The 15,714-nt window shown below is 57.5% G+C and overlaps 1 protein-coding gene across 1 annotated transcript; it reads left to right on the top strand.

Moving 5' to 3' along the window:
- Positions 1 to 21: 21 nt before the first annotated feature.
- Positions 22 to 1,800, top strand: MSRB1 (methionine sulfoxide reductase B1). The gene is made up of 4 exons (XM_086622458.1): positions 22 to 76; positions 608 to 750; positions 873 to 987; positions 1,605 to 1,800. The coding sequence occupies exons 1-4, from the start codon at positions 22 to 24 to the stop codon at positions 1,634 to 1,636; spliced, it is 345 nt and encodes a 114-aa protein (XP_086478584.1). The 3' UTR covers positions 1,637 to 1,800.
- Positions 1,801 to 15,714: the final 13,914 nt, after the last annotated feature.

The raw sequence follows: 15,714 nt of genomic DNA, 5'->3' as shown, positions 1-15,714 counted from the left end.
GCCGGGGCGGCGGGCGCAGCCATGTCCTTCTGCTCGTTCGTCGGGGGCGAGGTGTTCAAGGACCATTTCCAGCCGGGTGAGCGGGGCCGGGGGCTCGGGGGGGGGGGGGGGGGGCTCTCCATGGGGTCCCGGTGGGGTCAGGGTGGGGTCTGGGGGATCCCCGCCGTGGGACGGGCAGGGGGTGTCCCCCGGAAAGGCTGAATTCCCTGCGGTGAGTGTGTCTTGGGAGGGTGGGGGGGTTGTGGATGTCCTTCCTGTCGGGCATCCTCCACCGGTGGGGACCGGGCTGGGCGTCCCTTTCCTGGGGTCTTTGTTGGGGCATCCCCCCGATGGGGAGGGAGAGATCCTGCCTAGAAAGACGGGTTTTGGGGGGGAAGGGGATCCCTACAGAGCCCCTTCGAGGGATCCTGTCCTGCGGGGCTGGGCTGTACAGGAGCCCCTATGGCAGATGTGGGTCCTGCCCCACAGCCCGCCAGCAGCTGGCACTGGCCCACGCGGGCAAAGTCCAGTGCGGGCGGGTGTCCCGTGTGGCCCTGTGACGTGTCCCCACCGCTGCCCCCCTCACTCTGACCCCCGGCACTGACCCCTCTCCTGCCGCCCTCCCCAGGCACCTATGTCTGTGCCAAGTGTGGCTATGAGCTGTTCTCCAGCCGTGCCAAGTACGAGCACTCGTCGCCGTGGCCAGCCTTCACCGAGACCATCCACGAGGACAGCGTGTCCAAGCGCAAGGACCGGCCGGGGGCTCTAAAGGTGCCGATTCTGAAACCCTTGGGAAGTAGCAAAAAAAAAAAAACCCAAATCCACGGGCTTTTTTTCATGAGCCCGACTGCTGGGAAAGACCGCTTGCCGTCAAACCCTCTCCTTATTTCTAGGTGTCTTGTGGTAAGTGTGGCAACGGGCTCGGCCACGAATTCCTCAACGACGGGCCGAAGAGGGGCCAGTCCCGCTTCTGAATATTCAGCAGCTCGCTGAAATTCATCCCAAAAGGTAAAGGCTGCGGCTCGGCAGCTGTTTCAGCCCACGTAGTTATTTTTTGGGAAGCTGCTGTTAGCCACGCCACGCCGTGTGCTGCTTTCGGCGGGGTGTAGCTGGCCGTTCGGATAAGCCAAGGGGCCGCTTGCGTCCTAAATAAATCTCACGTGCATCATTCTGCTCAGCTGGTGGCTTGGCGAGGGCTCCCTGACCACCCACGGTGAAACGTGGCATGTGCTGGAGCTCCTGGATGTGGCCGCAGGTCCCCGCGTGTCCGAGGGGTGGCTGAACATTGGGGGTTTTCTGCTGGTGGTGGAAAATGAGGGCAGGGAGCTCCGGCGGTGGCATCAACGGGGCTGGGAGAGTTTGCTGGTTCACTCCTCGGGTAATTCAGGTGGGGAAGGGCAGGGCTTGGTGCTGTCGTGGGTATCGTGCTGGTTGCTCCCCCCGAGGCAGAAAAAGGCTTTGGGAGGCCACGCTCAGGGCAGCACCCTGGCCACGACTTGCTGTCCCGCTTGTCGGGCTGCGACGGCTGTGAGATGTTAGCTGCGTGTAGCAAAACAACCATATAAAGGGGTTGGCAGTTCTGGAGCGAGAAACACGAGCCCTGATTTTTCCTCTCCCTCTTTTAGGCAAAGCAGACAAGGACCCGAAGGAGAAGTAAGCGAACTGCTCTACTTGGCACGCTGCTCTTGGGCTGACCCTGCGTTCACACCTTGGGGTGCACCGACTGGCCGAGGGGGCACCAGGAGCAAGAGAAACCCCAAAGAAGCTCCTGGTTTCCCTGAGCCGGTTCCCTCTCCAGGCTGCTCCGATTCGGGGTGCTGGGAGGAGCAGGGGGCAGGGGAGGGGAGAATGGGGTTGCTGAAGCTCTGTGCTTGCTGGGTGGCGGGTTGTATGACCTGCTCCTGAGGGTGTTTCACACCGGTTGGGGTGACGCACAGGCTACAGCTCTTCGTTTTACCCACCCTTCCCCCCTCCCCGACCGTCGGTTCTCCCCAGCATCCTCATCTCGGAGCCATCCTCTGCTACTCGGTCCTTCCACCTCTGCCCGTGAGAGCGGCGCGCGTGCCTGCGGTCCGGCCTCCGCTGAGCGCTGGGGCGGCTTTGCTGTTGACTTCAGCCAAGCCAGGACACTCTCCAGATCCCAACCAGGAGGGGCTGGTTCTGACGTGGCACCGATGCAATCCAGAGTCACTCCGCTGATGTTTCCAGGGAGGAACGCTGGATTAGCTGAGGTCAGAGTCCTGGGTTAATCTCTGGTGCTATTCTGGGCTGGGATCATGGTATGAATTGCCCTATATAAACCCTTCCAGGGTGCTAGGGCAAGGATGGTTTTATGATCCTGCTAGACAGCATCCAGGTATTTTACCCCTCTGCCCATCTTGCACACAGTAGAGACAGTTCTAGGTTTCCCGTGTCCTCTGGGCTCGGTTCTGACTTGGCCTTACACCAGATTTATCACTGTGCTGTAAACTCCAGCGGCACTAACGGTTCCTCCTTGCTGTACACCGGTGCCAGGGAGGTCAGAATCGGGCTCACCGGCTGCACTTTGCACAACTTTAGGAACTTTCAGGCTTTAGGAATCACGTCTGCGTTCCCTCGGAAGAGCTGCGACACTGATTTCTCCTTAATTCAGCATCTGATCCGTGGCCTTCCCTCCCTGTGCCAGAAACCAAATCCTCCGCTTTGGAATCAATATGTGAGGAGTTTTGAAGACAGCACAACCTTTTGCTGAGGGTTTTGGTGGTGCAGCTCTAGTGCGGGGCGCGCGGGGTTTGGTGAGGCTGTGCTGCTGGTGCTGTTATGGTGCAGCTGCCTTCAGGGGCACGTCAGGGGCTTTTTTCTGCACGGGGTTTGCCTCAATCCCACCGTTACGAGGGCACTGATGAAAAAATGCAACGCCCCAGCTTGTTAGCTGGAGCTCACTCCTGGTCTTGTACCTTCTTCAATGCTGAAAATAAAGCACTGATTCACTGTGTCGGAGAAATAAGCTCTTTCAAAAAGCACTGGTGATGGCACCCTGGTGCTTGGTGCTTCTGCCATGGGATTCCTTCTCTGCTGGGTTTGCCCAGTGTTGGTTGCAAGGATGGGGAGGCTGCACTGGTGGTGGGATGTGTGCGAGGGACAAGTGCGGAGACAGAGCCCTGGGCAGAGGGCTGAGAGCAGATTCCATCTGGAGCCTCTGCCTCCAGCTGCAGACCCAGTTTGTGGAAGGGTGCTGTCTCACATCCAGCGTGGTCTCACAACCCGAAGGGTTGGCCTGAGGTCAGTGCATGTGTTTTTTATCTCATTTCCATTCCTGCTTCCCCAGGTTTTGCCTTGTGACAGGGGGATGCTGATGCCCTGGAGGCCTTCAGGTATTCCCAGGCTCAAAACTGCCATTGGAGAAGGTTTCCCTTTCACTGCAGTTAGCGTTTTTGCCCAACTGAAGCTGGTTTTAGCTTGTTTCATAGCGTGGCCTTGGTATGCTCTGGGCTGGCAGGATTTGCTGGGCAGAGGGGTTATGAGTTTTAGTGGTATCTCACCGTAGTTTCCCCGCACTAAGCTGCCTGCAAGACGGGCAGCTGCCACCCTTCTCTGCCTTGCACAGGTCTCTCTGCCCTGGCAGGGTGGGATACCAGATTCGTGGAGACTGGAGACTTGAGCTGGGCTTTGCTGGACTCCAGTTCCCTCCTCCGAGGGGGTGAAGCTCCTGTGGAGCGCAGGAGCCAGCACCATGTCTCCCTCTTGCCCTGCCCCTGGCTCATGCCCCATGGCATCGCCCTCGCCACCTTCCCCGTGTGCAGAACAACATCCAGCTCCAAGTACTGATCAGGTTCTGGCCTGACGGTTCAAGCTGCTTTTCGACCAATTAATCCCCTGATGTGCCACTTTCCCCCTGCTTGGGCGACCCCCACGCGAGTCCGGGAGGGTGGGAGCTGCCCCTTCGCCTTCCCCCTGGAGCCCCACGGCACCATCCAGCCCTGAGACACCTCCTGCCCTGGGAGATAGTGGGAAGGAAGGAGTTTGGGGTTTTTTTTTGGGGGGTGGGTTTCCCCTGAGATGCTGGAAACCTCCCGGGGGTGCCAGCGGCGAGGGGGCGGCGGTGACTCGTCCCACCCGTGGGCTGCCCGGCCCCGGGAGCCCCGGGAGCCCCGGGAGCCCCAGCCCCGCTTCCCCGGTGCATTGCAGTTCGCGGCCGCCGGCACGGGGGGGTGCAAGTGCTTTTCCTAACCCTTTCCCGGGAATTGGGGAGGGTGGGAAGGCGGCTGCGGTGGGCACGGCGGCGGCCACGCTTTCCCTTGCATCCACCTTTGCAGCAACGAGAAGGAAAATCACCCGGAGGCAAAAAAAATCCTCAGGACGGTTTAAATCGCGATGGGATATTTTCCTGGAAATCTGTCTGGAGGCGGGATTTTTGGCGGGGGTTTTAAGGAGCTGAGGCTGGAGGGGTCCCGGCAGCGCCTGGTGCTGAGGATGCAGGATGCGCGGGGGGCACATCCCACCCCAGCCCCTCGCCAGCTCCCGCTCAGCACCACATCACGGTGGGTGCTGGGTGCCGGAGCATCCGACAGCCCTTCCCTCGCTCCGCAGCGCCCAGCATCCCCATGGCCTTCCCCTCTGCCATTTGTCCTCGTTTGATTATTACACTAATGACAATATCGAGCTTAATAAGAGGATTTTGCTTAGTTGGGCAAAAGCGGCCCCGCATCAGCGCCGCGGGTTTCATGACAGAAATTGCATTACATGACCAGGCCGACGCAAACTTCCCTGGTTGTTTAAAAAACCATTCATTTCCTCTGCCGTAGCCTCCAGCTGACCTCCCTTTTTAATTTTTTAATATTTTTATTTGCATGCCACGAAGAGGACCTGCCTCTTTGACCCTCCTCGGGATGGCTCCGGTGGATGGCAAAGCAGCCAGAGCACAGCGAGATTTAGATTAATTCTTCTAATAAAGACGACAAGCCCTCTAGAAATTACGTTATGCAAGGAAAAAGAAAATGAGCTGGAGGCATTAGGAAGCTCTAATTACTGTTATTCCTTGGAGCCAGCGCTGCGGGAGCAGCGAGCCGGCTGGTCAGGCCGTCCTCTGCCTGCACCCGCCTGCTTTTTCCTGAAAATCTCACTTGTATTTCAAGTGGGCTGCCCAGCCTCGCAGGGATGGCTCCTTCTTTGCTGTTTATGGTGTTTTATTTAATTTTACTCTTCGATCAACAGTTTTTCCTGCTCCAGCTGAGCCCGCGGGCTCCCGTGTGCCGGCAGGTCTGTGGGCAGGGTGGCACGCTGCGGGCAGGAGAGTGCATCTGGCTGTAAAGATGCATCGAGACCCCAGAGCAGCGCTTTTGGGGTTTCACACATTGGGGTGTCCCTTGGGGCAGGGAGCACAGGCCGGTTTGGGTGCCCTTGCGCAGTCCGGTGCCAGGAAACGGGCACCTTTGGCCTCGGCCGTGACCCTGAGCTGCACCGAGGTCCCATCCCAGTGCCAGGCTCTGGAGCATCAGTTTGCATAAAAGGGATTGTCTGAATTTCTTTTGGGGCTGTGAAAAATGGAACAAGGGCCGGAGCTGGTTTTGTGTCAATTGGAGAAAAATAAAGTGATGGTAATTAAAAAAACCACGACACGCCCCCGATTCCCCCGGGGAGGTGGGGGCTGGTGGGATGCGAGATGCCCATCGGCCGGCTCCATCCTGGGGAGCTCACCTGTCCCTCAGCACATCCAGCAACAGCTGGAGAAAATTAAAGGCTTATTCCACTTCATTTGCTGATAAAAACTACATCTCTCCCTATTCTGGGCTGCCTCCCACCCCAAGGTGCACTCACTGGGTGGGGGGAGATCGCTGACCCCCTTCCTGGGGTTTGTTTATTCCGGCTGAACCTCCCAGAGCCACAAGGTTGGGAAATTTGTTATCGGGTTTGTGGTGTGCATTAATTAGGGAGATAATGGCTGGAAACATTCAGAGCGAGTCTGAGCATGCCAGAAAAATGTTTAGCCCAAAGGAAAATTTAAATCTTTTTTTTTTCTCCCCTTTTCTGACTTTTTAAGGCAATTAGTGAGGGTTTATTTGTTAGTCAGCCGTGCTTACGTGCTTACTTTGGGGTCTTCTCTCACGCTCCCAAGTGCACATCACTTCTAATCATGAGTTTTGTTTTCTGATGTGGGAGATACGTGTCCCGGGCTGGTGGTGCAGGCACGTTGCTGCCCATGCCACGTCCTGGCACAACCGCCAGTGGCTGCCAGCTGTGCCAGGACGTGGCATGGGCTGATGGGATGGCGGTGCATCCCTTTCCGCGCCTGAAGAGCCCTGTCTATCGCAGGCTCCGTCCTTGGCTCAAGTGCATCCAAGTTTTCGGGGTTGACTTTCCGTTCGTGGCTCTCCCAGAGTCTGCCCAGGATGGGACAAATCACCCTCAGCCAAACCCCCATCCCATGCCGCAGGCGCGGCCAGAGCCGGTGCCAGCTTCTGAAATGGCAGTGCTGGTGCAGGGATGCCCGCAGCACTCCTGCCCTCCCCACACCCCATCGTGGAGCTGGATGGACCATCCCCAAAACACATTGCCCCTGTGGTCCCCAGGGAAAGGTCTTTCCAGAGAGAGCTGCTCCAGGCTGTGCCGGCATCGGTCCAGCCCTGCACCAGTGTCGGTCCAGCCTTGTGCCAGCACCCATCCAGCACCGTGGCTGCTCCCGCAGCCGCCCCGATGGGCCATGACCTGGAAACCCACCGGTGGCGAGTGATGCCAAGCCAGGGCTCTCCTCTCTGCCATCCTCGTGGCACATGCTTTTAAGCGATACACTTTGCTGCCTACAACAATGATTTGTGGCTTGTAAAACCGCCGTGATTAACTACAGTTTAGCCTCCTGGTTTCGTGTCTTATCATGTTTCATCTCACACAAAAGACATTTACAGTCTATTTCCAACTTCAAAGCAAATGCTTCTTGCGTGAGCATTAAGGAGGGCAAATATTTAAGCAGAACCTGTATGGTATTAGCGTCTCTTGATGTTCCCTGCTGAGTGAGGATTGATGGCTGCCTCAAAAGGCAGGTTTTTCCTATTGTTTCATGCACCAGTGATTAATATTTCATGTTCCCACTGTTATATATTTGCTGACTGGCACTGGCCTACCCTGACAGTGCTTTCTTCATGTCTTACATGTCCTGCTTTTATGCACTTCAACATAGGAAGTGTGACTCTTGGCAGGGTCCTGTGGTCTTATTGGAGCCTCCTGCCCGAGTTTTTCAAATTAAGTTCGTCTTGATGGTGCTCTCCTCCTCCACTGGTACGTCTGTCCTGTGGCCTCGGTGCTCTGCCCCAGCCCGGACCCCTTCACTGCCCCAACTTTCAGGTGGGTGCTGTGGGCTGTCCCTCCCCAGCTGGCTGTGCATCCGCCTGGATGGGGACCGCGGGGATGGCATCACGGGGACCGAATCCTGCAGCAGCGAGAGGGTGAGGTTGGATCCTGCCCTACCACAGCCCTGCAGAGATGGGGGGATATGGACTGGGGCGAGAAGCTGCTCCCATTCCTGGTACCACCCTCTGCTCGGTGCCTACGCAGCACCAGCGTCACCCTGAGCCTGTCTCGGCGCCTACGCAGCACCAGCGTCACCCTGAGCCTGTCTCGGCGCTGCCGGCACCGTTCCGCCCCGGCGGGGTTTCCGCTCCCCAGTGCCGGAGGAAGAAACGCTGCGTTTGCACTGGACTCGCCAGAGCTTCCGCACCACAACCCCCAAAAAACACCCCGAGGTTCCCGGCCAGCCTCGTGGGGGCAGGATGAGAACAGCCCAGCACCAAATTCCTCCGCTTTGAACACGGTGACCCACTGGCACGCATTTGTCTGGACGCTAAACATATTAAGACCAGGAACCGTAAGGGACGGTTCTGCTTACCATCCAGCCCGGAGTTAATATAATTCAATTAGCACGAACAGTAAATATAGCTCGTTTGAATTTAGATGGAGGGGCTGCTGCGGCTCGACCCTTCAATTTCGGGAGTAGGGAAGCTGCGAGAGGACTGCCAAGAATTTCTGCAAAACCCACATTTTCTCCAGGCCGTGGGCTCTCGCTCCGGGTGCTCGGCAGCAGAGGCCACATCCAAGGAGCCGGATGGGCCATCCACCTCGGATGAGCCGCATCCGAGGTGCCCTTGGCCAGCAGCACCCGGCGAGGGGCTTCCCCAGGGACTGGGAGGAGCTGGTTTTGAGCTGCGTCGTTATCAGATACAAAATGAAGAGTGGAAAGCCATCGAGAGGGAATAAGTGGTGCAGTCTATTTAAAGAGGAAAAGATCCGCTCAGGAGAGAGGCTGGAGACATGTGTCTTTGGGGCTGTGCCGCATTCTTCGGAGATTATTTTAAACGCGTGCATCTTTTCTGCATCACAGTCTATCTTTGGTCCCCTCTGACGTCTTGAGTCGGGGCTGGTATTTTATGGCCAGCAGCACGACAGCTCTGCTGGAAATGAACTTCTCTGCGCTTTAAAAAAATATCTCACAGACGTAGAATTCAAAGTAAAGAGCTCAAACTAGTTAATCTCGGATTAATTTAAGCCGCTGGCGCTGGTGGGTGAAGCATCAAGGCTCTGCCAGGGATGCAATGCTCAGGCGGGAGGTGCTGCCACGTCCTGTGTCCATCCGTCTGTCTGTCCAGGCGTGGGGCACGGCAGGCTGCAGCTCCCTGCCGTCTGTCCAGACGAGCTAACCCCGGCTGCAGCGCTTTCCACCTGCCTGTCCTGGATGATGGGACAGAAATTGAGTGGAAAAGTCTTTTCCCGAGAAGTCCGGCTGGGAGGGAGCCGGGTTTGCGGGCGCAGCGGGTGTGCGAGCAAGGTCAGTGTTGGGTCACAGGCTAATGAAGCTCATGGAACAACATCCTTCTCCGCTGGCACGGCCAAGGGCGGTGTTTTCCATCATCTCCCCCGACGTTACTGCAGAACTTAGATTGCACTTAATTAAAATAGCTCATTTAACTGATGGCTCCTAAGATGCAATACTGGAGATTGTCCGCTTTTCCTGCCCGACCCACGCGCAGAAGTGGCAACAACCAGCACGGTCGCTCCGGTGGGATGTGGGGGACACCAGCGGGGACCAGCTGCCTGTGGCGCTCCAGCTCAGATGGAAACAGGCACCGAGGGATCGTGGGTTTTGAACGCCCTGGGTTGCCCGGTACCTGGGGGATCTGACCCTCTCCGTCCCCCAGCTCATCCAGGAAGTGAGATGGAGGCCGGCAGCCCCCATGGAGTTGGTCAAGGTTGTCCCATTGCCCCACATCACTGTGGGATGGGAGCTGGAGGCTCTGCCGGTGCCACCGGTGAGCTCAGCCTCGGCCACGCTTCCCGGTGTGCCTCCGAGGCAGGGAGACACCCTCTTCTGTCACACTGCCAAAAAGTTCTTATCTTTATCCATTTCTGAGGATCACCAGGCTGCCTGTGCCTGCCTTCCCGGCTCTTTATGGCTCACTGTAATTAATGACCTGCTAAAAAAACAGCCTCAGTTTGAGCAATGGCAAATATGCCCTTTCCCAACCCAGAAGTACCAGTTGATGGGCATGGAGAGCTCAGCCCTGCTCGCCCCATTGCTTTGCAGAGTTGGATGCATCGCTCAAGGATGCGCCCGGCTCACCGGCACATGGAGCCGTGCTGGAGCGGGGCACGAGCTGGCGGGGTCCCGGGTGCTGGGAGCCCAGCTGAAACGGGCATCACGGGCCTGATCCTGCTGGCACAGCTGATGGGCGAGTGGGCGGTGCAGCGGGCAGCGCGGGGCAGTGCTGGCTCCGGGGTCACTGATGAGGCTGAGCTGCTCCACCTGGCTCAGGCATCGGCCAGAGCAGGGCTTAAAGGAGGGAGCAGCCAGTCTTGGCCCCTCCTGGGGTGGACTGAGCTGCAATTTGGGGCAGAAGCTGCTCTGGGGTCTCTGTCAATGCTGTGATCCCAAAATCCTCCGGGAAGAGATTGCTGGAGTCAGCAGGAGCAAACCCTTCTCCCAAGGCCTTGGTTTGGTGAGTGGATGCTCCAGAGCCCTGTGAGGGTTTGGGTTGTGTTAAATTTGGCTGAAAACAGCAAAGCTGTGGGACCTGACTCGAACGTCAATCCCGAGCTGCATCCTCAGCTTAGGTGCTTTATTGTGTATTTAAAAAACTGAACAATAGATGTCGCATAAATGCTGGCAAACATCAGGGCGAAAGGGTGGTGGTGGGGTGGGGGCTCCAGTGGGGAGCCCCGGTCTGGGTGGTGGATCACGGGGGTGCTGCTCAGCACCCCCTGCCCTGAATGCACCCACAACCCTTAATAAATGCCCTGTTTTGTGGGTGCCCGAGTGTCATGGTTTAACCCAGCTGGCAACTAAACACCATGGAGCTGCTCACTCCCTCTCCTCCACCCCTGGGGAAGAGAATTAAAGGGGAAAAGGGAAGGAGACTTGTGGGTTGAGATAAGGACAATTAAGTAATATAAAATTGAAAATAATAATGCTGAAATAATTAAAAAATACATTGATATACAATATGATAATAATATATATAAAGAAGTGATGCCCAGTGCAATTGCTCATCACTTGATGACAGACACCTGTCCTGTCCTGGCAAGTGATCCTGAAACAGCTGAGTCCCAACACCACAATCCCGGATGGTGAGAGGCCCAAAAAAAGAGAGTGAGAGAGAGAACTCTGAGAGATGGAGAAGAGACTGAGACAATCCCCCAAAAGAGAGATCCCAACTTCCCAGCCAACCCTCACCTATATACTGGGCATGACGTTGCATGATATGGAATACTCCATTGGCCAATTTGGCCCTTGATTCTAAATCTACTTTTAAATCACAAACTAGGAGCTGTGGACCTCTGTCCTGGCCAAGCTCCCCCTGATCCTGTTGTGCTCCTGCACACTGGCAAAGTGTGATGGCTCAGCCCCAACTCTAAACATCAGTGTGCTGTCAACGTTCTTGTAACAAATCCCATACTAGGTCCGAACCACAGAGCTCTTCCCGTGCTAAAAAAAGAAAAACTGCCCCTATCCCAGCTGAAACCAGGACACCCAGTCTTCCAGGGAGCCGGGAGCCTGAGCAGCTCTTCGCAAGTAAACTGTATTACTGGAGCTTGTGTCCCTCCCAGTGGGACCCACGTGGCTGCCAGGGGAGCTGAAGGCATTACGAGGAGGGGTTGGAGCTCTGGGTTGGGTTTCCCGAGGGAAGGATGCTGCCGTGGTCCCTCGGGCTCTGCGAGGTGGTTTCCCTCCGGAGCACAGTGGTGGGGGCAGCCCAGCCGGCCCGTGGGGCTCGTCCCCGGGGCTGATGGAGGCCCCTGGCTGAGCTGGGTCACCACGGGGCTCCTGTGCCATGTGGACGGGACCAGGCTGAAGATTTTCTTTTTTTGCTGGTCTGTCTTGTTCCAGTTTATCCTGGAGGTACTGTATTTGTAGGGTGGGGAAGAAAAACCCAGTAGTTGTGTATTCCTGCATCCCCGGGCTCCCTGGAACAGCCCGTTGCATGCTGCAGACCCCTGTGCCAGGCACAGATGTGCCAAGAGGCTGGTGCAGCTGCCCATGTGTGTGCTGGGCACTCTCGACACGGGCGTTTGCACCGCGGGCGAAGGTGACCCTGGAGCGTTTCTTGTTCCCGAGGGATTCGTTGGGAGCTGGGCTCTGCCCCGATGCGGATTAAACTGGGGGAGATAACGAAAGGCTGTGATTTGCCAGTGCATGCTGGAGGCGAGACGGGTCGTGTCTTGGATTACAGCTGCTCACGTGTGTGAGTTGCCAAAATATGCGAGGTATTCGTTTAATTTCTGCGTTTGAGGCCAGCACGGTATCCCGATACTTCTCAAACTCGTGGCTTGGACGTGGGCTCTGGGAAGGAAATGCACTCTTGCAGCCCGTGTCCAGCCAAGGTGCTGCCTAAACCTCCAAAACTGAGCCTAAATTGGACCTCTACGTGGGCTTGTGCGGGTCGCTGTTGGAGCAGGATCGTTTTTTCCCAGTATCACGCAGGATCTGAATTTCTGCTTCGTGTGAGGCAGGAGGGAGATGTTTTGGATCCTGGTGCCCCAGAGAGGTGGCAGTGCCTAATGGGAGCTGTGACTGCCCCAAGCTTGGCCTCAGCTAGATGTTTCCCAGGCCATTCCCAGCATCCTGGGGCACAGCTGTGGCTGGTGCCAGGGGTCCTGCTCTGCTGCTGGCATTGCCACCCCACTCTCCCCAGGGAGCTGCTGCAGAGCTGTCCTGGTGCCCACCGTGAGAGCTCGGGCTGCAGCCCACGGGAAAGGTTAAATGACTGCAAACCATAACGATGTCTGTAAAATTAGCAGCTAATTAGCAGTGACTGCGGTGTAAGGTGTACGTCATACCACGCTGCTGCTCCGTGCGGGGACGGATTCATGTGCCACACTATTTTGCTCCCCAGCCTGAGGCATCTGCTCTTGCTTGTAGCCCAGGGCTACCATCTTATAATTGCAAAATAGGGCAAAACAAGCGATTTGTTGCTACAAATCATAAGAGCAAATGGAAATACCTCCCACCAGAGCTCTGGCAAGGCTGACATCTGTCCCATGGTGCTCCGGTCTGCAGGAGCAGAAGGGAAGTGCAGTGAGAGTGGCTGTGCCTGCACCTCCTGGGCAGGACTGGCACCGTTTGGTCCAGGTGTTGGCAAAAATGTTGCTCAGGACCCCCACTCCACATGCAGGGCATGGAATGTAGTGATGGATGGAGGTACTGTCTGGTGCCCCCAGCCATAAAATCTGTTATTCCCTGTTGCTGTGCAGAGGGACAGGCTGGCAGAGCCCCCAGTAAAGGCTCCCACTGCCTCTGTGTTGCTGCTGGTTGGACAGGGGTTATTTGTTGGTGAATTTGGTGGTTTCGCTTCCCTCTGCTCCGGCTGCAGGCAGTGCTGAGCCAGGCGAGCTGTGCCGGGGGCTGCAAAGCATTTGCCACAGAATCTGAAGAATTTGGAGCGAAACCCCCAAAGAAATTAAGGACAGATGGGTTACAGAGGGGGGAAAAAAGAGACCCGAATTCCTTCTGCTGCTCAGTGCTGGCCTCCAAGGCAGCCCCTCATTCCCGCTGCGGCTCCGTGCTGGCCATGGGCTGGTCGGGCACCCTCCTGTACACCAGGTGAGCCACCCTGGGGATGATGCCCCTGCAGCAGCCAGGGCCATCCCTGCTCTCTGGCCACTGCTGCCCCTCACCACTTGCCCAGCGATGGCCCAGGCAGCCTCGGGGCTTCCTCCGGGAGCCCCTGCGTTCCCGTCCTGCAGCGGAGCGGAGCCCTGGGCGAAGCACCAGCTCCTGGAGAGCAGCGAAGCGCAGTGGGAGATGCTTCTTCCCGGATTAACAGCTCCCAGAGAGGCTCGGGGGCAAAGTCAAACCACCCGCTGTGGTGGCTGGAACTGCCCGGGCTGTGATGGGATGTGAGCCCCACGCCCACGTTTTTTGGGCTGTAATCACCGGGATTAGGAGCTTTCTGCTTGGGCTGGCACTGGCAGGCTGCCGGGCATCGTGTCAGCCCCAACACCTGTGTGCTGACTTCAGCACCTCAAATATTTCTGATGCAACTTTTTTTTTTCCCCCTTCCTAAAGCGAGCTCCACGCCGTGGAACAAGTTAATGGGTAGAAATGAAGCATAATTGTCCCTTTGTGTCCAGTTGGTCGGTGGGATGGCAGCAGTTTGGCTGGAAAACTGGAGCTGCAACCAGATTGTGGTGGGATCCTTCACTCCACGCTCACTGGGAGAGCGAACCCTCTCTGGCACGAGCCGCTCGGGGGACGAAAATCAGTGGGATCTCCTCCCCACAAATGGGCAGGGAAAGGAGGGTCGGGAAATGGTGCATCCTTTCCTCTCGGAAGGTGCTGTGGCTAATTGCTGTTGTGTAGGGCTAATTTTATTATGGTGTGTTTGCTACGTTCCCATACACCAAGCCATGGTAAACAACATCCAGATGAAGCCAACGCTGGCGCGGCCACGGCCTGGCTGGGAAGGAGGAGGAGGAGGCAGGAGGAGTGTGTGCGGATGCAGCGCTCCAGATGCAAACAATAAGGCCAACGGATCTTGATTTCAGCTGTCAAGTAATTGGGCTGGAAGTCTGTGCATCCTAATGACTCCACATCAAGCGGCTCGGCGCTCAGATGTGACCCATCCCGCTCCGTGGGCAGAGCGGGGGGCTGCAGCCCGCGGTGGCTGTGATGAATATCCCCCAGATGTTATCCCACAGGGGAAGCGAGACCCACATGTACATTATTAATAATGCTGAAGATCTGAGGTTAAAAATGACCACGGGGCGTTCACATGAGCCCCGGGATGGTGGGTCCTGCGGGCTGGTCCTGCTGCAGGGGGGCAGTGGGAGAGGGGCTGGGGGGGCCGGCCCCGAGTCCCGGCTCTGTGTGCTGCAGGGGGTGGGCGAGCACCGTCGGAGATCCCAGCACTGAAGTGCCCCCCAGCACCCCGTCAGGCAGCCCTGGCTCTTTCGGAGAGGCAGAGGATGCTCCGAGAAGCTCCGACAGCCGCGAGGGTTAAAGGTGGGGATGACACGAGGTTCCCTGGCGCAGGAGGGACGTGCTGTACAGACAGGCATCTCTCTGGGCTTCACCCCCAAGGTGTGATCCTAAAACCTGTTCCCAGTGTTTTGGTTTCACGGACTCTCTTGTTGCTTTTCTCTCTGCTCAGATGTTAGGTCAGGCTATGGGTGAAACCCTTGGTGGGGATGCTGCTGTGCTCCCTCCAGCAAGGGCTGCCGGCTTGCCCCTGCTCCGGGGGTTTATCCGTGATGTTCCCACGGGGCAGGGGCTGTTGGGATGTATTTGGCAGGAGGTGGAAGAACAGGCAGAGGGTCCCGGGTGGGTGCACTTGGGTCTGTGGCGTGGGGAGGGACAGGAGGGTCCCGGAGCACAAGCATCCTAATTTTCAGATGAAGCTTTGAGGCGTGGGATGCTGGTGGGTACCACGAGCCTGCGTGGAGGGATGCTGGTCCGAGGGCTCCCAGGGCAGCTTTCCCTACGGAGCAGAGCTCTCAGGCTGCCAAGCCTCAGGTTACTGGCAGCTTCGCTCCCAGCTCCATCTCTCCCAGAAGTGGCAGAGCTGGGGCAATTTGCCTGAAAGCTCCTGTCGTCAGCCCAGCTCCAGACAAAGCCCTGGCTCCTTCCCGCAGCGCCGGCGAGCGCTGGACCTGCCTTTTCGGGAAGGGGATGGGGCCCGTGGGGTCACGCAGCACATGTGGGTGCCTGTGCTATAGGAACCAGATGCCTTTTGTCGCCAGGAAAGGGGATCCTCATCACCAAGAGGCTTTTATCTCTAAATGGGGCTTTTTTCCCCAATACTTTTCCCTGCTGTGTGTCAGCGGGGAAGGGGCCGGGGTAGCGGGAGGCAGGATCTGAGTGCCATGGAAGCGTGTGGGCAAGTGCTCGCAATCCCCCAGCACCTGTGGTTTAATGGGGCGGGAGGTATCGCAGCCCCGGGGCTGCGGGAACACAAGCGGATCCTGCGCCCTCTCCCAGTTTGGAGACTTTCCAGCCTTTCCCCACTGATTGCTTCAGCATGTGCGTGGCAGATGATGAGAGATGAGTGGGATCGGCCCTCGTCTGCGGGGTGAGGCACGGCAGCCGGGGCTGGGCGCTGCCCTCGTGCCAGCAGGAGCTCCTGGCAGGCAGCGGTGCTCCTCGCGGCTCCGTTCCCCTCGCCCGTCCTCAGTCCCGGGTAAGACCCAAAGTCTTACTGGAAAGCAGGTGTTTTTCACCCAGAAAGGGGGGTCATGGCACGTTGGGCACGCACAGCTCTGGCATGACCTGCCGGC

Source organism: Tauraco erythrolophus, chromosome 17, assembly GCF_009769465.1.
Source record: "Tauraco erythrolophus isolate bTauEry1 chromosome 17, bTauEry1.pri, whole genome shotgun sequence".
NCBI classification, from domain to species: Eukaryota; Metazoa; Chordata; class Aves; order Musophagiformes; family Musophagidae; genus Tauraco; species Tauraco erythrolophus.
Note: the sequence above shows the minus strand (reverse complement) of the source record. Positions and strands in the feature narration are given on the sequence as shown.